Raw genomic sequence first — 24,215 nt, forward strand, 5'->3', positions numbered from 1 at the left:
TTCCAACTAGATTGTAATTATCGACAGCTATATAACCTAAAGAGTAGGTTTGCATTACAGCATTCTCACTTATGCCACGACCACGACCGCTAGCTAAACAAAATGGTGAACGATTTGAAAAACAAAACCGTCGTGATCACCGGGGGGGCCCAGGGCATCGGGCTGGCAACAGCCGACAAATATCTGGCCAAAGGCGCCAAAGTGTGTATCCTAGTTGACATTGACGCCAAGCATGGGGCCACCGCAGTTAACGACCTCAACGGCAAATACGGAAATAACCGAGCCGAGTTCATCAAGTGCGACGTCACCGCCGACCTTGAAGCAGTTTCAAGCAAAATCTTCAACAAATACAAGACTGTCGACGTCCTCATCAACAATGCTGGGATCCTCAACGAGCACAACCTGAGGAAAACTATTGAAATCAACGTCACAGCGCTGATGGAGTGGTCAGTGAAGTTCTTCGACCACATGAGAAAAGACAACGGTGGGAAGGGAGGCACCATCATCAACTTGGCGTCCATCTACGGCTTCAGAGTCGACCCGTTCCTGCCTATTTACCAGGGGTCCAAGTTTGCAGTGATGGGCTACACGCGCAGTCTTGGCCACAAGTACCGGTGTGAGCGCTACGGCGTGAGAGTGGTGGCGGTGTGTCCAGGGTTCACGGATACCATCTTGACCACCGGCGTGAAGGTGAGGGAAGACCAGATAATGCAAAAGGATTTCGAGAAGATGCTGGAGGCGACCCCTTGGCAGCAGGTGGAGGACGTGGCCAAGGCAGCGGTGGATGTCTACGAAAAGGCTGAAAGTGGAACTGCTTGGCTCATTGAAGGATCCAAACCCATTGTTGAAGTTTGATCATTTATTTTCTACGGAAAATTCATCTTCGCCTTTCAAGCATTTCCAAATATCTACATAGTTTATGATAACTTAGGTAATTAGTTGTTTCAAATCTATAGGTTTAAATTATAAATGGTTAGTTAAAATATTGTTCTTTATTTATTTGTTTATAGATCGTTGAAAGCTGATCAGCAAGCAAGATATAGCGTTTTTTTATTGTTGAGTTTAATATCAGCTCAATAGAGCTCATTAACAAAATAATGATAACGAGTAAAAGGTCATAATTTTTCCATTGCATAAATTGTCTTTTTATATATATTAATTATCTTTTTACGTTACCTGTATCTTTACGCAGCCAATTTGGCGCAATGATTGAGACTTTACGACTACACCAGACTCAATTCCCGATTCGATTCGATTCCCGGATGATGCAAGCATTTCAACCAAAATAGAGATGCAATCATTTCTTTGTAATGAACATACATTTACTAATCTAGCTGTGTTTTATCTATTTTATACTAATATTATAAATGCGAAAGTAACTCTGTCTGTCTCGCTTTCACGCCTAAACCACTGAACCGATTTTAATGAAATTTGGCATAGATATAGTTTGAGTCCTGGGAAAGGACTTAGGATAGTTTTTATCCCGGTTTTTGAAGCAGGGTCGCCGCGATAGTTTTTCTATGACAGACAAAATTCCACGCGAAGCCGCGGCCGGCAATTTTTATTTTTTGTTTAAAACCTTATTCATTAGGGGACAGTTCTTTTCTAATTTAGTGGCCACATCCATAGCTAAGTACCTTCAAGTGTAAATATTAAAATAGTTACGACTAAAAGTTCTGAAATGGCTCCGACAGTTTCTAATAACTCAATTTAGCTACCTATCGTCAGTCAAAAGTTGTAATACATAGTCAGTTTATTTTGTTTAACTAATTGGAAAGCGTATTCATATCTCAAAATGATAGTCGATTTTGAATTTCTAGGAAAATTTAATGAAATCACCATATTATATCAAAATGAATAGGTATATTGTTAGTACATGTAGTAAGAACAGACTGTATTATGTAAGTAGGTATGTACCGTATGTACCTATACCATTATTCTAGTAGCGTACAATGTCGCTGTCAAGGATCACGAGTTTAGAATAATATTGATATGAATAATTTTAAGTACGAAAGACATTAATTCTGACTGGTTGTCTGTGTGTCACATTTTCACGTCTAAAAATTTAAATCTAAATAAAAGATTAACTTTCTTTAAAAAATACTTTACGGGAACTTCGTAATACGATATTTATAATAACTTTCATGGACCTGATGATTACTTTATTGTATACGTTGATTGCATACTTTCTATGCCAGACTGAAATGCTCACGAACGAATCTGCGTCAGAAACTAGTATTTTCAGAATACCTACCTACATTTAGAAAATGCAAGATCCAAAACTGAACATGAAATTCAAAGGCGATATGAAGTTGTCAAATGAACGAGACGTCAGATGGAAAGAAGGTTCAGTGATTGATGAGCCAGATGACCTGCTTCCAGAGACGTCATGCCACTGTCGCAGACGGCTGAGGCTGTAGACACCGTTTTTGTAATAAATGGAAATTCGGCGGCTGCATTTGAGGCATGAAAATTATCCAAATGAATTTTCCTTTACTAATTTCACATATTAAAAGACTCATGAAATCAGAAAACTTTTAAAAAGGACAATGAAATAAGAGACCAAACTACTTACGTAGAAACCTCAAGTTTGGGTGGTAATTTCTATTCATATTTTTTATAACTTACGATTACATTTTGCTCTCTAGACGCAGGATGAGAGAGACAAGTGAATCAAGGAAATACATTTTTGAATTACTTAGCGACAACATAAAATATATGCATCTTGATGTACCCACGTATGTAACTTTGTAGTTTACACCTGAATTCACTTGCACCCTTTACCGCACCCAAGTTGCTAAGCCTGAAAGTCGGTGGTCTGCGCGATCATAATGAGAGCATTGTGGCGGCGCGAGGACAGGTGGGGATGTGGCTAAAAGCTTTGCAACATTAGTTCCCATCAACTGCGGTGGAGACTTACCGTCTTCGGGACACACGGGTGCGAGGGACTGACAACACGTCCACCTGGTGCAGTCATGGAATCCTACTAATATTATAAAGGCGAAAGTTTGGATGTTTGGATTGACATCATGACTGATGTCTGGATGTTTGTTACTCTTTCACGCAAAAACTAATGAACGGATTTTGTTGAAACTTTACAATATTATTGTTTATAACCCAGATTAACATAATATAGGTAATTTATGACGATATGTGACGAATAAATTTCAATAAATAAATAAGACGTGTCTAAAAAGCGCTATCTATCGTCATTGGTTAAAATCTACAGCGCAGGACAAACTTCTGTCTTTGACGCAGTGAAACGCAGTTCTACTTATTCCTGTACTACACAGTAACGAAATGTAAGATTCTGAAATGGTTTAATGTTACTTGTATGTTAAAATTATATCACGTTTCAGCTATTTTTATTTACATACGAAGCCTACTTTTGGTAAACGAGATAAAGAGGAGACGAGATAATTCAGAAACATTTAAAAAATTAATTGAGATATCGCCCCTTATTTTGAACTCAATATCTACCTATACTTACTATATCATATCCATTTCCATACATTTCCAATCTTAGCTTTTCCCTCTTTCATCGCTCGACAAGCACCCTTTCCGTATTCTCTCCCGTTTCGGATCGTAAACCGGCTCGCACAAACTTCTTACACTTTTATTATGCTATGTTTGTGTATGTTCCCACAGGGATTTTTGCCGTAATTTTAAAGTTACACGGCTTACGGCATTAGCGGTGTGATGGCGCAAAGTGCCCGCCATTTTGAGTTCTCGCCTACATAAAGGCACAATAGAACTTTGTTCAGTACATTCGTACACGAACTTATAACAGTGACACTTATATTTTATATTTTTTATAACTTAAATAGTCGTAATGGATATTCAACGATCACATGTAACCCCAAAACAACTAGTATTTTTTCTAAAACTTGTCATTGTTGTGTTTTGTGACTTTAATTTATTTATGTTTTATAAAATGATAAAAATAAACAAATATTTAGTGTAGATAAACAAAATAATTAATGTAGAGCAGCACATGAGCTACATACTTAATTTATGTATAATTAAAGTCACTGCTTGGTTCATTCTTTTGGTTCCTTATTTCGAGTATTTGAATTTGAGTTGCTTTCAATCTTTAGTACAGACTGAACTTACTGTTTCCGTTTCTGTGGTAATAAAAGCTTGCTCCGAGTTGAAGTTTTGAGTCATTTGGTTATGTTGCGGAGATAAGATTGATAAGATCGGTGTAAGGAAGCTTTTACCCGATGCTTTTACGGCCCAAAGTTTTCAATAAAGAGGCCTACCCACGCTCAGAGTTGTCCCGTTCGATGTTTTCGGTGTCCTACCGTTTTTGCAGTAGGTAGGTATGCAACACATATTTTTTAATTATGAATTTTATAAATTGTCATTAAATATGATATTTAATGTGAGTTTGAGATACATACCTCTACAATCACACTACATCGAAATATCTATCGTTCTGGATTTAAAATATGCAAAAGATGCTAGACTCCTTCTATAGCGTCTTTTGATTCCTTGAAGCTTTATCTTTGTAGGTTAAAAAGGAAGGTTATTCTTCAACACAATAAGCTACTTCAACATAAAAAGTGCCCGTGAACTTGCCTACATTAATGTTGAATAGCTATTTGGGTTTTGTACGAGATCGAGACCATCTTTATTGTAAAAGGTGGAGACCGTCTGAAATATTGTGCTTTTTAATATTTCTTTGAAAGCTCAACAAGTGAAAAACTTGAGGGCTCTTGACCCACTGTTACATTATGTTTTGAGTAAAATTAAAATTATGAATGATAAATCACCACCAAGCATTCTGAAAAACATCAAAATAGATGAACTGAAAAGAAAATCGGACTTAATAAAGAACAAGTTTATTTATTTTTTCATAATATTAGTAATTATACACAACAAATGAATATTTGAATGTGGATTATTTATTTAAAAATAGTCAAAGTATAAACTAAGTTACCTATAACAACTTAATGTAGCAATTTTACTTTAGACCTTGTCTTCTTTTTCAATTCAAGTTCAAAATTGGTAATCAATTCAAGATTTTGTTTATTCATATCACCGAGAATAGTTCGCCATCTGCTATCCGGTCTTATTTGTTCCAGGGTTGCCGATTTATTTGTATATTTTATTCTCTAACACTCAGCCGGATCCAGTGGCCGCCCTTCATGCGAAGGTTGAAGGTCTCCGTGGACAGCCGCGCCGGGATGGCGGTCTTCGCTGCTGGAGACACCTCCAAGTGTTGCAAGAGCTGGTAGAGCATCACCTTCACCTCGCACAGTGCGAACCTTGAACCTGATGATAAATAGGACTAAAGGTCACACTTTCCTTAACTTGGGGACAAATAGTCTTAACCTCCTAGGTGCCATAGCACTACTATCAGATTTCCGTGTCAACATACTTAATTGCACAAGATAAGTTTACTCAGATTGACATTCAATAAAACCCTAGCGCCCCGCAGGTCTACGATGTATTATTTGGTCACACTTTAGAAAACCCCCAGCTAATCGAAGGTAGAATTATGTTTCAGACTATCTTTACTTACCCTTAGAGCTAGAAACACGATTTGAACCACTATAGACCCTGGCTACACAGGATTTATTATGGCGGAAAAGAACTGAGGATAGTCATAGCTGGGGTACTTACCAATACAGTTTCGTGGCCCCAAACCAAAAGGCATATAAGCCAATGGGTTGATTTTGTGCTTGTTTTCTTCAGAGAACCTTTCAGGGTCAAATTTATCTGGGTTTGGAAAGTATTGAGGATCGTGGTGGAAAGCCCAAACAGGTATGACGATCGCTTCACCTTTGCGAACCTGTTGATAATAGAGAAAGAATTATGAGGCCATACTCTACCAAAATTAAGGAAAATATTAAGATAAGTGCAAAAGTTTAATGCAAACTTACAATGTAATCCTCTGTGGCTTGGCTATTGGGCTTCCCTAGATTGTAGTCTTTGTTGCACACTCTGTCCAAAGCTACACCAGCCGACCAGAACCTCAGAACCTCTGTAAATATTATCAAGTATGTCTAAATATAAGTGGTCGATAGATAAAGTAACCTTGTGGAGTTTCAAAACTGTATGTGAAATATCAAAACACGTACAACTTATGGATGCATTGTAATTTAAAATCAATGAGTGACAAGCATAAAGGATGAGTGTTCATTTTGAAATCATTTTTACAACGTGGACAGCGGCTTTCAGTTAATTCATAACACTCTTAATATTCAAAAAAAGTTGTTAGCATTTAAAGAGACTTGCTTTTTTTACAAAGAGTTCAATTTTCATCAAGACACTATCCCAAAGAAGCTGACGCTGATAAATATTACCTGAGACAACCATATCCATGTAAGTCATCTCCTGAATGGATTTGTAGTCGAACTTTCCGCCATTTTTGGCATCATTGTCCTTTATCTCCGCCACCAGCTTGCTCTGGACTTCAGGGTTGACAGCCAGCTCGTGAAGGGCAAACGACATGACTGCTGAGATCCCTTCGAAGCCGGCGATGAAGAATAGTACCGCTTGGGCAATCAGGTCGTTGTCAGACCACACTGTGAATGACGCATAGCATTTGATAGCATGTTATGTAATATTTTATAATATGAGGCGATAATTGTCGGTATTCATTTCGTGACAGTAGCACAGTCTTCAGAATAATAAATCAATTACCTCTATCAATATGTTTCTTTCCGACAGCTGATTCTTCGACTGTTGCAAAACCTGCCTTAGTATCTTGGGTAACCTTCTCATCGTGTAAAAGTTTTCCTGCAAAATTGTTCATAAAATCATTGCTAAGTTAACAATTTGAATCAGTCGATTAAGAAACATAAAATGTAACCAATCGATCGACAACATCGTATGTAATTATAATGTTTATTTAAATCTGAATTATTATTCTATTTAAAAAATTGTGAATATATGCCAGAGTGGTCGTGGTCGTCACATCCGGTCCGGTGGCAAGTCTCACAATCCGTCGCCATTCCTCACGCACTGCAGCCTTTCTTGTGCACTCGTGGAGTGGACCATTGAGTGCAGTTTTGACCTGGTCAGTCCAGCGCATGGGCGACATGCCTAATGTACCTACTATGTAGGTATTCCTATGATACTATTTATATAATTCACCTCACCTTTCTTGGCCTCCATCAGCAAATGGATCATGTCCGGCCTGAATATCTTCTCCGTCTCTCTGTTGCTCATGGTGTTCATCACCAAACTTCTGAAGAAGTCCTTCGACTTTTCGGAGAACAGGGTTAAATTTACGAGCTGAAAAGAGTAGATATCAAGTAGTTATTACTCGGTAACATCAAACAGGTGTTTACGTCAGGAGATATTATTTAGAGTTTGTCTGTATTTTGTGGTCAAGAGTTAAGAACCCCAAGCGCCAAAGGCAAAAACAAGTTATTTTTAAGTGTAACTAAATTCATCTATCACAAAGCCACCGATCATCCTTGAGAGAGGCTCATGGCTCTCGTTTGCGTGGCTCCTATGCGCCTTTAGAAATAGTAATACCTTAGTCACTCAACAAGGTAATTGCTTTAAATTTTTAAAGAGACTTTAAATATGAGCTTCATTTACAGATTTCAAAAGATAAACAACTAGTAACCACTTACATCGGCCAATTTGGGAAAGTTTGCCCTGATCAAGAAGGAAAGCACTTGGCGGAAGTTGAAGACGGAAGCCTCTAGTCCTCTCTTGTAGAATTCACTTCCGAGGTTTGCTTGAGAGTTGAGCTTGAGGCCGAACGCGCAAGAAGCGATGACGTCATTTGCGTAGCGGCAGGTAATGTCCTTGCAGTCTATATCAATGTAGTTTTCTGGGAAAAAGAGTAGTTAATTTGTGCTGTAGTAGAACTTTTTAGTAGTCCAACTAGATATTACCATACATTAGATGAACTGGTAAATTTAGATAGATAGAAAACATTAATAATAGAGAAGGCACTGAACATCCAGAACTATGTTAGACCTATGTACTTTCAATCAAAAATAATTACTTTGCGCAAAATAATAATAAATAGTTCAAAGACAAGTAATTTAAAATCAATGTTGCAAGACTGCTAATTTCTACCTATTCGGGATAATAAAACAAAAATATTAATTTGTGTCTTGTGACTTTGCTCCAGTAAAAATCCCAAAATAATGTTCCCGTAGAAATTCATACCTTTCGATTCCTGAATCCTGTTCATCAACGCCTCCACCATCTGGTCACCCGCCTCCATCATGAAGGGCACCATGACGCGCATCTTGGAGCTGGTGAACGCCGGGCTCAGCGTCGAGCGCATGTCCTTCCATTCTTGACCTTCAAACAAGATTATTTTATTTTACTATGATTTTGTAAAAGACTTTTAGCTCTATACCTAGAGATGTGACGGAATAAGAGTGCTCGACTCTTCTTTTCAGCCAAATGACGTCCACTGCTGGACAAAGGCCTCCCCCAAGGTTTCCACAATGAACGGTCCTGCGCTGCCCGCATCCAGGCTCTTCCCGCGACCTTTACCAGATCGTCGGTCCACCTAGTAGGAGGCCTGCCCACGCTACGTCTTCCAGCCCGTGGTTGCCACTCGAGAACTTTCCTGCCCCAAGGGCCATCGTCTCTACGAGCTATGTGCCCCGCCCACTGCCACTTGATTTTAGCAATTCTGCGAGCTATGTCGGTTACTTGTTCTCCTGCGGATCTCCTCATTTCTGATTCGATCACGCAGGGAAACTCCGAGCATAGCCCGCTCCATCGCCCTTTGGGTGACCTTGAGCCTTCTTATGAGGCCCATAGTAAGCGACCACGTCTCAGATCCGTATACCATCACTGGCAACACACATTGGTCAAATACTTGAGTGCTCGACTCATGCATATAGAATTTCTATTTTGATTTAATGCATTTTCCAACGCGACAGTGTTGTAAGCTTCTGGTAAAATATTACAGAGGGTATTGAAATGAAATGACCTGACGATGATGATGATTTTTACCCATCTGGTAAGTATTTTATTCCCTCAAGTAGATAGAGTTTCCTATGGACAGTTTAGTGTTTTTTTGTTAATATGAAGTAACAAAATGATCTTAGTTCTAGCTTCTAGCTTAGATCTAGCTTCGTGATTTATTCGAAGAACAGTCAAATGGATTGCCATAAATACAACTATGATGAAACTATGAAAAACTGAGTTTTAACTAATGGCTAATCGATCAATTGATAATGTCAGACAGTTATTATGTAGATACCCTCAACAAAACAAAAAAGTTACCTACAATGACAATTAAGGTAAACGGCTACTAGTTCGTGATAGTACGTAAGTTCGTAAGTTTTTTTTCTAGCTCAAATAATAAGCAAATGGAATGTTATTTATAAAAATTCTTTATAACTACAAAAACTCTATTATTTGAGCTATCTAAAAAACCAAGTACCAACATTGTGGCGCCAAAAATGAGAGCAATATGAAGCTTCAAACTCTCAGAGAGCCAAAAACAGCCGTGCGGCGTGCAAATGTTGCTCTCACCGTAAGGTTAGCGCTCCAACATCTTAAGCTTATAGAAAGGCGAAGGAACGTCCATTTGCATAAAACTTGTAATAGTGGTTTCATGTGTTCCTTGACAATTGATTTGGCTTAGAAAAAAGTTATATGAAAACGTAGAACTCCTTTAAAATTGCGATTAACTGACTCACGAAATAGCGTACATATTATTTTTCGGGTGTCCCCTGTTTCGTGATACTACCGAATCAAGGATATTATTGATAATATTTTGATGCTTGGTTTTTAAATAATTATTTATGATAATTGAAATGTAAGTTATGAAACAAATAATACATTTATTTAAGTTTCTCATGATCTAAATTCGGTATATGTTTTGTTCACTAGAATTTATATGACACGAGTTTGAAGTTCACATATATGACCAATTTTAAGATAAATTAGCATAATTACTACCAGCGTAATTTTGGTTTTAATTCGATTTGTTTTATTTATCTTGGTTTATTTGTATGTTATATGGGATAGATAATAGTTAATTGACACAATTTGACAATAATCCATGAATTTTACTTGGGGAATTTGGAATAATCAGTATCACGAAACAAGGAACCGTATTATTGTTACTTTTTCCCAAGTTCGTGATATATAAATGTATAGTGTTAGGTACTTGTATGACACATAACATCAAAGAAATCGACATATTTTTTAGTTTTTAATACTTACCTACCTAAGTAATTAATTAAATAATTAATTTTTATTATGACTCATTCGCGTATATGGGGTTATTTTCAGGGGGACCCTCACTTGAAGCAGTTCCAAGGGTGGGATTAGGGGGAAGGGGGTTAGTCCCCCCCTCCACATTTCTAATGACTTGTATAAATATTTTCACATATCGTTAGAAATTAAAAATCAAAATTTTATGGGTACGAAGAGGAGGGGGGGGGGGGGGGTTAAGGCCGCCCCACATTTCTGATGGTTATATAAATATTTTCACATATTGTTAGAATTAACAAATCAAAATTTTATACGAAGGTGCGTACCTAGCTAAACAGACTCACATTATTTCTCATGAATATTTTTTCAGGTAAGTAATATCGTCAATTTCACATAATTCTTTTAATCTAAATTTATATTATCGTTTTTAAATTTATTAAACCCATAATCATTATTAAAATATCCTAACTCGATGCATAAAACCTTATCCCGAAATAGGGGACATGAGTTCACGAACTTGGAAACAGAGCAAAATTTTATCACGAAACAGGATCCAAACAAGAGGTCCGCAGAACAATTAATATTAAAAAAAGTTCAAACAATATAACTATAATTTATGTATTAAGTTACTGTCAAAAGACCGAAGTTTAGCATACAAAAGCTTTCATACTGATATCATGCTTGGTTATTTTTAAATAAATTGTTAAAGTCGTAAGAGCCTTAATATACCGAAGTAGGGGGCACTTACCTTAATGACAATATTATGTCCGTTTCATTAGCCTGCTTTTATCGTATAATGTCCTTTATAGTGATATTTAGATTTCCGATATCATAATCCGTATTATCAACAGCTTTACATTCTTTATTTATTACTATTATGACGCATAGTTTGATTGTAACCTCAGATTCGAAATGAAATAATCTTCATTACAAGTATACGGTGCTTCCCCTGCCTTTTAGATGATAATTATAATAGATCAAATGTATTTTGTTTGGTCATTGCTAATCGTTAAGGTTATCAAAATACTAGGGTTTGTATGGTCGATAAAAGTTTAGGCAATTAATACCTAAGTGTATTTAGGTACTTAAAGCAGATTTAGTTTCAGCCCGAAAGATGTAGAATTAGTTCGATACACACAAAAGTACTGACTTTGGCAATTCAAAATCAAATCAAATCAAATATAATTTATTTGCATTAAATAGGTTAATTCCTTCAATTCTGGATGAATTGAAGGAAAGGTATACTAATATTAATAGGTACCTTTAAGAGAAAAGAGATTCCTGCCAAACAACGGGTCAGTCTTGTCATTGACAATGGTCCGATGGTCGAGGAAGTACTCGAAGTCTTTCACAGTGATCCTCTTTATCAACTCCAGGTCGCGTATCATCACCATTGGAGACATGAACTCAAATCTGCCTACAAATCTGAAAATATTAATAAAAGAAATCTTATTATCCTGTAATAACAAAGAGCAATTTTCCTTGCACACCATTATCGACATCAGCATACAATATCTAAGTTTTCACAGAGTTAACGTAAAAATTATATAATGTTATTATGTAATGTTCGGAAATTATATGAAATGAAAACATTATAGCTGAAATTAAAGTCGCCAAATGTCTATGTACACTTACCTTTCTTCCGGAAAAGCTTTATATAGGTCTTCCAGCCCTTCAGCCATATGACGGAACCTAAAGACCACTTCGGTCATGTTGCCCAGCAGTGGGACGGGGGGGAGCTGCTTGACACCATGTCTGGTGAACCTAGAGTACACCTGCCTGAAGTAGAGCCATATGGCAGCTACTATAGTTGCTGCCCACACGTAGAGTAGCATCCCCTGCCGAAACAAAAAATAATAATGTTGCTTCTATTTGTAAGATTTTGACCACAACAACAATCGCAACGGTTTCGCGACAATGTATTTATTATTTATCTAAATAGCAAAAAAACAGGCTCCCAAATAAAACATTGGGTATCATACATATTGTTAACATTTCTATAAGTTAACTAACTCAACAAAAATTCTGTAAAATTGATTTTACTGTTTCATGCAAAAACGCGCTCAATCACCAGCTTCTTTTTCTTCTTCTTTTAATTCTTAAAGAAAATGTAATCTTGAATTGTTTTATCTTTCTTTGTGATTTACTGAATGTTATTCTGAAGTTTTATACGTATTTAATCTTTATTATTATCATTTAAAAGAGCTGTAGGGAACCGTTTGTTATCTCATGTTTACCCTACTCCATGAGTGGCATCTTAGGACAAAACACTCAAAAACATCTTGAGATTTTATCACGTTAGTTTAAGCGTGTAACATTAATCGGAATAATAATATTTAACGTACTGATTAAGACTGAATGATATGAAGAAAAATTAAGGTTTGTAATATTGTTTCAAACGTGACATGCTCGTTACACAGTATTATAAAGTGACGTTTGTATGGAAATGTCCTTTCAAAACAGTGTTCAACAAGCGTGTCACTTTTTATTAGTAACGGGGTTAGTTTAGGGCTAAATAATTGAATGTAAAATGAAACAAATTAGTTAGATGTTCAATAACATTTTCTCAGACTTCACTATATTGAACAGGCCTCCACCTCTCATTAACCTCCGTAGCCGAAAACAAGCACTAATTTAGATGACCGATGATCAGCAAGAAACGTCATACGTGTAGCTGAGAATGACTTTTCCCATCAATAGGTTTAATAACATAGAAACAGCAAAAAATCCCTTTGAATTTCAAACACTCATTAATATTACCCAATTTTTGACACTTTAAAACCTACTTAGATAATATTATAACATTAATTAGTATTTTTATAGACACTTATTTATTTAAAAAAAACAGGTTTAAAGATAAATAAAAAATGTACAAACCATTTTGTTTTAAATAATGTCACTACACCTCAACATAAACAAGCACTATCGTATACAACAAAATATCGAGTACTATGATTACGTCGTTCCTTCAAGACGCTTCACTTTAAATTGCGCCTGAGTGTCAGAGATTCTTTAATTAATAAAGTGTCATTGAATGAATCTTTTTAAGCTAGTGTCACACTAGGTTTTCTTTGCTTTTATTCTCCCGTCCGCACTTCCCAACGCGTGTACCTAGATAAAGTACTTTTCATACTACGAGAAACACAGTTCATAAGGGAATCTATCTATAGTAATATTATAAATGCGAAAGTAACTCTGTCTGTCTGTCTTGCTTTCACGCCTAAACCACTAAACCGATTTTGATGAAAGGCATAAAGATAGTTTGAGTCCCGGGAAAAGACATAGGATAGTTTTTATCCCGGTTTTTGGACAGGGACGCGCGCGATAAAATTCAACGCGGGCGAAGCCGCGGGCGGAAAGCTAGTAGAATATAATCCCACGGCCCTTATCATACCTGAACCTAATCGAAAGATTAATAGATTTAGAAGATTGATAACAAGCATACCTACCTTCTTATGAATTTTTGTTAAACGAATTAAAATGTTTAATTTGACTCTACCAATAATATTTGTAAATAAAAATATAAGTATCCGTCTTATCAAAGTTTTTTGCCTCGTGTAGGTGATTCAGCCATTTTCAATCTACTGCGTGTATCTTCTCCGGAGCAAACAGGGTCAATTTGCTACAATTGTTCGTGGCCGAAAACAATAAAACTAGATTATGTACTCAGTATAGACAATAATAGACATGAAGACCAGCTATCATAACCGTATGAATGAATACCCGTCGTCCAAAATAATCTTCCTTTATCTATTCCTTGGGTATTTTCGTCTATGATCCCTTTATCTCATTCTGCAATTCCTTAGATTAATTCATCTATACCTTTTTCCCTTATTCTGCAAAGATTTAGCCGCTTATCTGACAATAACCATCTTCTAGTAACCTGCCTACCTTTTGTTTCAGAATAATTTACGTTACAAAATTGAACCATTAAGTTACAGTCGCCAAGACAGTAATTCATGCTGTAATTTGTTAATTAATTTATCTTAAGCCACGAACTTACTGTCACATTATGTAACTAAATTATTCCCAATATTCAAGTCCCCAACATAGTTCTGAAACAAACAACAAGGATCCAAACTCCCAAGTCTTGGCCTTTATGAAATACTACCTATTTACCAACTTGTACATAGACGAGGTAATTGGAGCGATCCGGGCCTTGAACTCTACTTGTGGTAATTTAGCTTTATTTTAGGACTTAAAAAAAAATATTAATGAAAGATGAAATTCATGAAAGAAGAATCAAATTCGTTTCACAAATACAGTTTAAAATATTTTAAAATCTTGTGCAATAAACGCTATACAGAATATCAAAAACTGTGTAATCAAAAAAAGCAAAAAATATTATTTCAAATATGTAAAAGTTCAAGTATTTGTATGAGTTAAGAACGGCACTTTAATTTAAATTAGCACTTGTTTAAAGCTTATTTAGGGTTCAGGTACTTTTTAAGTTAAGTAAAAGTACTTTTTAAAAGCCTACTTGCAAAAATAAGATGAGTATTTTTTAAGTGACATTTACAGACTTGGCAGTCCTCTAGTGCTAAATATATATTTTCGGCTCTCCTTATGCTTGTAATATTGTGAAATAATGTTGTAAGTATTAATATCAACAAGCTAAGACACATATCAACATAATAATATACCGGTTTGTAGTATTTCGCGGCGCGAGCACAGTAGGTGCGCGACCGGTAGAGTCGTCGGTCGTGTTACGAAAAATTGGTTTTATCCATTTATCGAATATTGTGTCACGATCTATCGTGTGTGTGGGTGAGCATTAATATGTTTGTTCACAACATTGATCAATGTATTGTCGGATTTATTCAAATGTTTCATGTGGTTTAGGCTTGTATTTGGATTGCTAATTATTTTAGAATCGTCCTAAATCAATAATGTAGATACACAATGTCCCACGGCCTTGTGGGCGTAGGCAAACAGGCATTAATTTGTATCTGAAAAGCGTTATTTATTGGTGAAAAACGGTGTTTTGAAATAATGCAACAAAAAACACCAAAACAAGTGATACAATTTCGATACAATAATCATTAGTTGAAAGAAGGTTATTTGCGATTATCAGGGGGAAATTGATACAGAAACAATAATATCAGGAAAGTAAGGTGGAAATGGGCATTATTTTATTAGCCGATTTATCTTTTTCCACCTTCTTAAGTTTTAATAAACAGGATGTTTTTGAAATGATGTAAATAATAGCCTATTTATTTGTTACAAGAGGAAAAGAGTACGTCAATTTGATTGTATAGTAGCGTGTACAAAGAGGGCCTATGATAAGATGAAAGAAAACCGTTTATCTTGCTACGGACAGGAACGAGAGGGGTCATTGTTGGGATCAAAACACGAGGCAAAATGTAGTACTATGAAAGAAGTAAACGAAAAAATAGGAAACAATCACTGAATTCAACTCGAATGACTAAAAAAATCATCATCGTGTCATGAACAAGGCGTTAGTACCTTCATATAAAATAATCTGAGCAAACTAGCTCTAGTTTAGATTATAGCCACGTAAATTAATGCTTTCTGTCTCCATCAATCTGCTAATCAGTTCAAAGTGACATACTCTAGCCAATTACGGGGACAAACTAATCTCAAGTCGGGAACTAGGAACTTACCAACTGAACGGGCTAACTAGTCCTTAAACTTGCTGTACTGCGGTCATATTATACCTACGACTAGACGTGATATAACTTCAGGAAGTATGCTTATGAACCTGAACTGGAAAAAAGATAAATGTTAAAGTTTTTATTGAGATTATCTCGTATTTTTATTTAATTTAATTGTAATTCAATTTATTTGTATTTAATTTCCCAGAACATGCTTCTCTACATCTGGATAGCTGTAATAATAGCAGCCGTATGGCTGTACTGCAGACATGTGTTCTCGAAGTTCACTAAAAGTGGCGTCAAGCACTTCAAGCCGATCCCCTTGTTCGGCAACATGGCGAAACTGCTGTTCAGATACGAACACTTCGCTGATGCTGTCACAGATCTGTACCAGGCTTTTCCTGAAGAACGGTGAGTAAAGGCTGCTCAAAAAAAGGCAAAAAACAAGACGATTTTGAAATATCTGTTTTGAGTGAAAACTTTAATTAGAATGACAAATATTTGAAAAGACATGCTTTGTTACAGATTTGTAGGAAGATACGAGTTCATGAACCCCACAGTGATGATCCGAGACATTGAGCTGCTGAAAAAGGTCACGGTCAAAGACTTCGAATATTTCCTCGACCACCGCTCTCTTGTCAATGATAAGACGGATCCTTTCGTTGGAAGAAATCTTTTTTCACTGAAAGGTAAATAATTAAAATAATTATGATTATGATATAAGTCCAGCTACTTGTATGTACCTTACTCTAATCACAATTAGCAACATCAATACAATGGTTTAATTAACTTATTTCAAAATTGGAATTAATTTCAAGGTCAAGAATGGAAGGACATGCGCTCTACCCTCAGTCCAGCATTCACCAGCTCAAAGATACGTCTCATGGTGCCCTTCATGGTAGAAGTAGGAGACCAAATGATAGACTCGCTGCAGAAAAAGATTGAGGAAAACAAAGGTTAGCTAATTATTTAGTTAGTTAAATGGATAGAAAATCCCAACTAATATTATAAATGCGAAAGTAACTCTGTCTGTCTGTCTGTCTGTTACGCTTTCCCGCTTAAACCTCGCAAACGATTTTGATGAAATTTGGCATAGAGATAGTTTGAGTCCCGGGAAAGAACATAGGATAGTTTTTATCCCGGTTTTTGAAACAGGGACGCGCGCGATAAAGTTTTTCTGTGACAGACAAAATTCCACGCGGGCGAAGCCGCGGGCGGAAAGCTAGTTTCATTATAATTGGTTCACTGGAGTCAAACAATTTTAATACAAATTTTTCTGCAGAAGGTTATATCGACATCGACTGCAAGGACTTGACGACTCGTTACGCCAATGACGTCATCGCTTCGTGTGCCTTTGGCTTGAAAGTGAATTCATTGAAAGATAAGAACAACGAGTTCTACACAATGGGAAAAGTGGCTGCCAACTTTAGCATTATTCAAATCTTCTTAATCTTTATTATGATCAGCGTGCCCAAAGTGTCTGAAGTGAGTTACACAATAATTCATACACTCTCTAAGTAATAAAATGAATTTCCCGAAAATAGAGGAACGTGGAGTTACCTTGATTATCTGATTTTTTTTATCCAATGAGGGTTTTCGCGATTGAAGGATCCGCCAGATGGCGATACGTGGACGCGGGGTCCAGATGCTGCGTGATTGGTTATTTTTGACATGACATTGACAGATAATTATGTCAAAATCCACCAATCACGCAGCGGTCGGACCCCACGTCCGCGTCCCGCCATCTGGCGGATTTTTCAATCGCGAAAACCCTCATTGCAGTTGTTATACTTAATTATTTATCAAAATTCTTCATTTCAGAAACTAAAATTGAAATTGTTTTCGGAAAAAACTGTAAATTTCTTCAAGAATTTGGTATTAGGTACCATGCTGGACCGCCAGCAGCGTAACATCATCAGACCTGACATGATACACCTTTTGATGGAAGCTAAGAAAGGTACCTTCACCTACTATGAATGAAAAACAATATAGCAAATCTCACCTGATGGTAAGTGATGATCAGGCCGAAGGTGGAAGCACAGAATAAGTAATAGTACAGGTACAGAAGGATTACTCCGCAAGACGATTTAAATAAATGCGAGTCTTGCTACGACGCGATACAGAGGAATTCAGCTCGCACAGCACTACGTACCTACAATTTTATTCACCTACAAGTTTTGTCTCTTTCTATCGCGTGCCTCTGAACTCTTCTTACGCTGTTAGGGTTGCTGTCTAGTGAAAAAATAATTAATCTACTTATTTGTAATGAGGTACGTATGTAGGTAAGTACGCATTCATTATGGAAAACCTTGGGAGAGGCCTTTGTCCAGCAGTGGACGTCATTTGACTGAAACGAACGAACGCATTCTGAGCAGTAGTCATGGTAACTAGGTTAGGTTCCTATACTATCCTAAGAATTATTGATTACCTACATGGCCAACATACCTTTCAGCATCTTTGGGAAGCGAAAAAAAAGATAAATCCGGTAGATTTCTTTTCGAATTTAAACACCCGAACGCCGCACAATAATATTTCTTTCTCTTTATGTCCATTTTTAAATAATACTTCGAGGTACATACTACAACGCACGCCAGCGTCCTGACGGGCGAGCGCGTGGCACTCGACTGATATAATACCCGCCGGCGGGGCGCTTCGCTGTAGGTAATTATCGGATGTACCGCGCGGAGTGAGCCAGGCCTGGTGGAAGCGAGCTTCACCCGGAATCCTCAACAACGGAGGAACTGGCTATCTTACCTCTAACTGCCGGAACACAACAATGCTGTTAACATTGTTTTTATGGCGACAGACTTAGGTAAGATGGTGGTAACTAGCCAGGCGGACTTAGAACAAGCCCTACCACCAACCAAACCGAACAGAAAAATCTGCTCCCACTGGGAATCAAACACGGGACCTCTGCTTCTGAAGCAGGTGGTCTTACCACTAGACCACAGAGGCGGTTAATACTGTACTTACACTTAAAATACGCTCACTATTATTATTATTTATGTATGTATATTTTATATGCAGTATAGGTTAGCGTCCGTGACTCCTACTCGGCATGGGGCACACGTGAAAACCAGCGTCGTGGCCTTCCTCATTGGGGTCACACGTGGGGTCCCATTGTGATGGGTATCGCTGTGCGACAGGGTGGCACTGCTCAGTATACTATATCTTCCATAGTATGTTTTATGTGTTACCTCTGTCTTATTTGCCTTTTTTTATTTACCTCTTTTGTCTTTGATGATGTCCATGGCAATGTTTCTTTCTTTCTTTCATTATTTCTTTCTTTCTTTGTTTCAAATACACAATTTCAACTTGAATTTGTAGCGACTGTGATTACATAGTGATGATAATTGGATATTAATTTTCAGGAAAACTTGTACACGATGAAAAGGCACAAGACGCTGATGCAGGATTTGCGACTGTTGAAGAATCTTCAGTTGGAAAGAAAACGATCAATAGGAGTAAGAAGCTTTTAACTATAAAGTCTACAATATCATCATGTTTTTTGTTCATTAGTCATGTTCATAAATCATTTCTTTTAAATTGTAGCGTGGACTGATGAAGACCTGATCGCCCAAGCCATCCTATTCTTCATTGCTGGTTTTGAAACGGTTTCTTCGGCCATGTCGTTCGCTCTGTACGAGTTGGCTGTCAACCCTGACGTGCAGGACAAACTGGTTGAAGAGATCAGGCAGAATGATGCAAGGAACAATGGCAAATTCGACTATAACTCCATTCAAAATATGACGTATATGGATATGGTGGTGTCAGGTAACCTGGTAAAATATAACTTCATCTAGACATACATATGTTTTTCATTACGAATAGGTTACGATTTCAATAATTCTTATTTCAGAGGTGCTGCGTCTCTGGCCGCCAGCCATAGTTACAGACAGAATGTGCATCAAGGATTATAATCTCGGAAAACCTAACAGCAAAGCTACCGAAGATTATTACGTGAGTTTTGTTTTAATAATATTCCTTATCTTTTCCAAGTCCCAAAGATCATACATAATGTTACTCCCTCTTTTTTGCCTTTATGATCTTATACAAAGACTAGCGGCCGCCCGCGACTTCGTACGCGTGGATCCCGTTTTACCCCCTTAGGGGTGGAGTTTCGTAAAATCCTTTCTTAGCGGATGCCTACGTCATAACATCTAAAGCCTGGTCCGTGAGCACGTAGAATTTTGTCCAATGACCCCAAGCTACCCATCCTTATCGCTCGCGTGTGTCGCGACTGTGCGACGGGCGCCGGCAGTGAGTGTGCGAGTGCGACAGCAACATAATTACGCGCGAGCGATAAGGATGGGTAGCTTGGGGTCATTGGACAAAATTCTACGTGTTCACGGACCAGGCTTTACCTGCATGCCAAATTTCAGCCCGATCCGTCCAGTGGTTTGGGCTGTGCGAGTGCGTTGATAGATCACTATGTCAATCAGTCAGTCAGGCAGTCAGTCACCTTTGAGTTTTATATAATATTTAGATTGGAAAAGAACATTTTCTATTCAACATCACTTTTACGTTTCTAGATTCGCAAAGGTGAAGCCTTCGCCATCCCGATATGGGCTTTCCACCGGCACCCTGAGTTCTTCCCAAACCCCAACAAGTTTGATCCTGAGCGTTTCTCTGAAGAAAACAAGCACAAAATCCAACCATTCACGTACATGCCTTTTGGACATGGACCTAGAAATTGCATTGGTAAGTGACGGAAATATTTAGGATTCCGGGTGAATCTTGCTTCCATCTTCGGCCTGATCATTACTTTCTATGTCAAAAACTTCTCCGTTGTTGATAAAATAAAATCAACACTCGAATTAGTAGATGGTCGTATAATATTCAAGTAACACTACCTACCTAATAAGTAGAAATTGATTGACATTGTTTATTATTGTCATTTTATCTAGATGCACAACTCCAACAACGCCATAAAGATAGCATTTGTTATAACATTGTGATATGATAGTGTCTTTGATTGTTAATGTTTGAATACTAACAAAACATAAGAACTTTACGGAATCATCCGATTTTCTCGGGTATATTCTATTCATACATTCTTTTTCCAGGTTCAAGATTCGCCCTGTGCGAGGTGAAGGTGATGCTGTACCAGCTGCTCCTCCACATGGAGTTGTCTCCAGCAGCCAAGACCTGCATCCCTGCCGAGTTGGCCAGAGACACCTTCAACCTTCGCCTGAAGGGAGGACACTGGATACGGATGAAGACCAGAAAATCAAACTAATTCTAATTATCACTTAAGGTGAATAGAGGATACTTTAAGTGCAGGTGTTATCTTTTATTTACTTTTTATAGAATTTATTTTTATACTATAATAATTTTTAGTCTGTGATATAAAACCAAAATAATATTTTTCATGGCTAATTTCATGTTATTTCTAAGACAATTCACAAAACGTACACGGCGTTTACCCGTGGTCCCCCCAACATGTCCCCCTGGTGGGTCCACGGGTAATTTTTTTTACCCGTTGTCCCACCGTTCTGAACAGTGTTTGCCAGTGGGTCTACGGGTAATTTATTTTAACCATGGTCCCACCGCACTAAGTGGCAAACATTGCATGTCACCTATGTCTGGGATGAAATATCAAACGCCGAGAAGGATATGAGTGACTTTAACCCACATGTGTGATGTGAAGATAGTATAAAGATATTATAGTGCCGTACCTACCTATAATTATTTTCTATATTAATTATAGATTTTTTTATAATATTATAGATACCTAGGCTAGGTGACAAGCAATGTTTGCCACTTAGTGCGGTGGGACCATGGTTAAAATAAATTACCCGTAGACCCACTGGCAAACACTGTTCAGAACGGTGGGACAACGGGTAAAAAAAATTACCCGTGAACCCACCAGGGGGACATGTTGGGGGGACCACGGGTAAACGCCGAACGTACAGTCACGGAATGAAAAGAATCGTCAGTTTTCAAATTGATTCCTTCAACGAATCGCGAGCACATTATTACCTTTTGAAACTATGTTACAGAATAATCTCGAGTTAGAGAAAATAATCTTTAACTGTTCGTCAGTAAAGTTCAAAATTATTCAGATCAAAGTTGTTTGACAATTTAACTTGTCAAGAAGATTATTATGATTGATAAACTACAACCTTCTTGTTGGTTCAACCTGCCATTATCTATTAAATTAAAAAAACTACATTTTGTAACATTGCACTGATGGGATAGAAAAATAAACAAGCAAAACCTTATTCGTTAGCAAACGTCATATTTATTTAAATGTTAGCAGCACTGTTTCTTGCACGGTTATGTTGGCAGGTTTGACTCTTACAGTACCTAGTGCAAGCGAAAACCGACACTAAGGTGACGAACCTTTTCATTCCGCGACTGTACAAAATATGTTTATAAAGTTTGCGGCACTAATTAAGTTTGTTATTTTTTATGTATAAAAATTAAAAGATAGGCTAAGAAATCAACTTGATTTGTTTGGTCATAATGTTATATTTTAATATTAGTTGGCTTTAAAAGTAGCAAGCAAATCAGTTTTTACAGTAATTGACTGCCAAAAGTTAAATGACCAAAGAGAAGCCATTATGAGTATAAGATTTTATAACTTTTGGGAACAATCTGAAAAATTAATGAAATTATCTACACCCGATTGTTTTATTTTGTCCCTTGGAGTATGTGTGTGATGATGGTGCAGTCCTGTTGTCTACCCTGGTTGATCTAACCAGAGGAGACAACATCACTGCACCGTGATGGGTGATAGATTTGAACCCAATTATTGACAGCCATCCGCCCTAGATGTTCGCGAACGACTTCAGTCGCAGGTTCAATACATTTTTAATGTAATAATATGATGTTACATAGATGATGGAACTCACTTTATTGTACAACAGTACACCAAACAAGAAAAGAAAGAAATATACAAAAGGGACGGCTTACGTCAGACAACCTATAGGATAGTTCAGAGTTTTAGTAGGTACAACTGGTACAAATACTATAATAGCTACTAAGGGTTGATAGAAAATACAGGGTGTTTGGCGCATCGTGTGCCAAAATTATTTGGCGAATAGAATGGGTCATTTCCTATATTTTCAGCCCCCATAACACGTTCCATGCCAGGCGGCTACTTTTATATGATTTTTTTTAGTAATTTCACCAAAATACCCAAATCGCATCATTTAATTTCGATTTAAAAAAAACTACTAGGCGTAGCCTCAAAGTAAATATTTTGTTTTGACGTGCATTGATGTAGGGTTGCAACAAATCTAAATTTACTGGCAAATATCATCTAGTTTTTTTTAATTCAGCTTTGAAGTTTTCCGAAAAATTAAAAATGGACTGAACAATTAAGTTTACATGGCTATAATAAAAAAAATTAAAGAGATAGCGATCTTCGGATTTTATCAAAACTTCTCTAGTCTATCCCCATTCAAACGGTATACTAATCTTGTTTAAATAATAACAACAACTTCACAAATTCCTTAAATTAGTGCATTAACTCTACTCGGACTGATATTCAAATTTTGAATTTTGAACCTTTTTTTTACTTAACAATAAGTTCAAAGCAGGTAAAAACTTCACAAAATATTTACTTTGAGGTTACGCCTAGCAGTTTTTTTTTAAATTGAAATTGAATGATGCGATTTGGGTCATCAATCATCATCAACAGCCCTTTACAGTCCACTGCTGGACTATGAGCCTCCTCCACTATAGTGGAGGGTTTTGCCATAATCTCCACGCTTGGCAGGCGGGTTGGAGATCGCAGTTTAAAAGATTGATGTTTTTCAGAGAGCGCTGCTGCCCATTCTCTGTTTGATGTGTAGTCCCTAAGTCGCCTCTTACGACACCCGCGGGAAGAGTAGGGGTTGGTGACAAATGTATTCTACTCTGCCGTCACCACACGGCGATTTGGGTATTTTGGTGAAATTACTAAAAATTAATATAAAAGTAGCCGCCTGGCATGGAACGTGTTATGGGGGCTGAAAATATAGGAAATGACCCATTCTATCCGCTAAATCATTTTGGCACACGATGCGCCAAACACCCTGTATTTCGTATGTTCTATGACGAAAACAAATTCTAGTAACATTGAAAATTGGCAAACGGGGAGGTATGTTATGGATATGTAGTTTCGGTTATGGATACGGTTACGGATATAGGAATAAATTATACCGGTTTCGGTTACGGTTACGGATATTTTTTTATTTCGGATATCCGAAAGTTTCGGTTACGGTTACGGATATCCATAATCCATAAACCGGCCAAGTACGTGTCGTGTCACGCGCAGTGAAGGGTTCCGTAGTTGTCCTTCGTTACCACAATATATACTCAACATCAAATAAACCGCACCTTCCGCGACGCGAACTTTAACGATTTTCTTCTGACACAATCATGGTGCCCTAACAATATTGGTGTTATTTGAAAGCCCAATAAATATTCTTAAAGAAAAACACATTTAATTTCTTA

General features: G+C 37.2%; 3 protein-coding genes across 3 annotated transcripts; 2 read left to right on the plus strand and 1 right to left on the minus strand.

The window, feature by feature from the left end:
• The first annotated feature begins 11 nt into the window (after positions 1–11).
• On the plus strand, positions 12–983 carry LOC135074753 (15-hydroxyprostaglandin dehydrogenase [NAD(+)]-like). The gene has a single exon (XM_063969125.1). It carries the CDS (start codon positions 103–105, stop codon positions 853–855), a length of 753 nt encoding a protein of 250 aa, XP_063825195.1. The 5' UTR covers positions 12–102; the 3' UTR covers positions 856–983.
• Positions 984–4,828: 3,845 nt separating this feature from the next.
• On the minus strand, positions 4,829–13,273 carry LOC135074748 (cytochrome P450 9e2-like). The gene is made up of 11 exons (XM_063969118.1): positions 13,033–13,273; positions 11,791–11,993; positions 11,417–11,580; positions 8,140–8,277; positions 7,593–7,795; positions 7,110–7,245; positions 6,652–6,747; positions 6,312–6,533; positions 5,889–5,989; positions 5,629–5,797; positions 4,829–5,277 (listed from the first exon to the last, which is right to left on the minus strand). The coding sequence occupies exons 1-11, from the start codon at positions 13,033–13,035 to the stop codon at positions 5,111–5,113; spliced, it is 1,602 nt and encodes a 533-aa protein (XP_063825188.1). The 5' UTR covers positions 13,036–13,273; the 3' UTR covers positions 4,829–5,110.
• A 1,542-nt stretch (positions 13,274–14,815) lies between these two features.
• Positions 14,816–22,396, plus strand: LOC135074749 (cytochrome P450 9e2-like). Its single transcript, XM_063969119.1, has 11 exons — positions 14,816–14,922; positions 15,979–16,181; positions 16,296–16,459; positions 16,589–16,726; positions 17,053–17,255; positions 17,592–17,727; positions 19,142–19,234; positions 19,323–19,544; positions 19,630–19,730; positions 20,303–20,471; positions 20,837–22,396. Exons 2-11 carry the CDS (start codon positions 15,982–15,984, stop codon positions 21,007–21,009), a joined length of 1,599 nt encoding a protein of 532 aa, XP_063825189.1. The 5' UTR covers positions 14,816–14,922; positions 15,979–15,981; the 3' UTR covers positions 21,010–22,396.
• Positions 22,397–24,215: the final 1,819 nt, after the last annotated feature.

This window comes from Ostrinia nubilalis, chromosome 9 (assembly GCF_963855985.1).
Source record: "Ostrinia nubilalis chromosome 9, ilOstNubi1.1, whole genome shotgun sequence".
In the NCBI taxonomy this organism is placed as follows: Eukaryota; Metazoa; Arthropoda; class Insecta; order Lepidoptera; family Crambidae; genus Ostrinia; species Ostrinia nubilalis.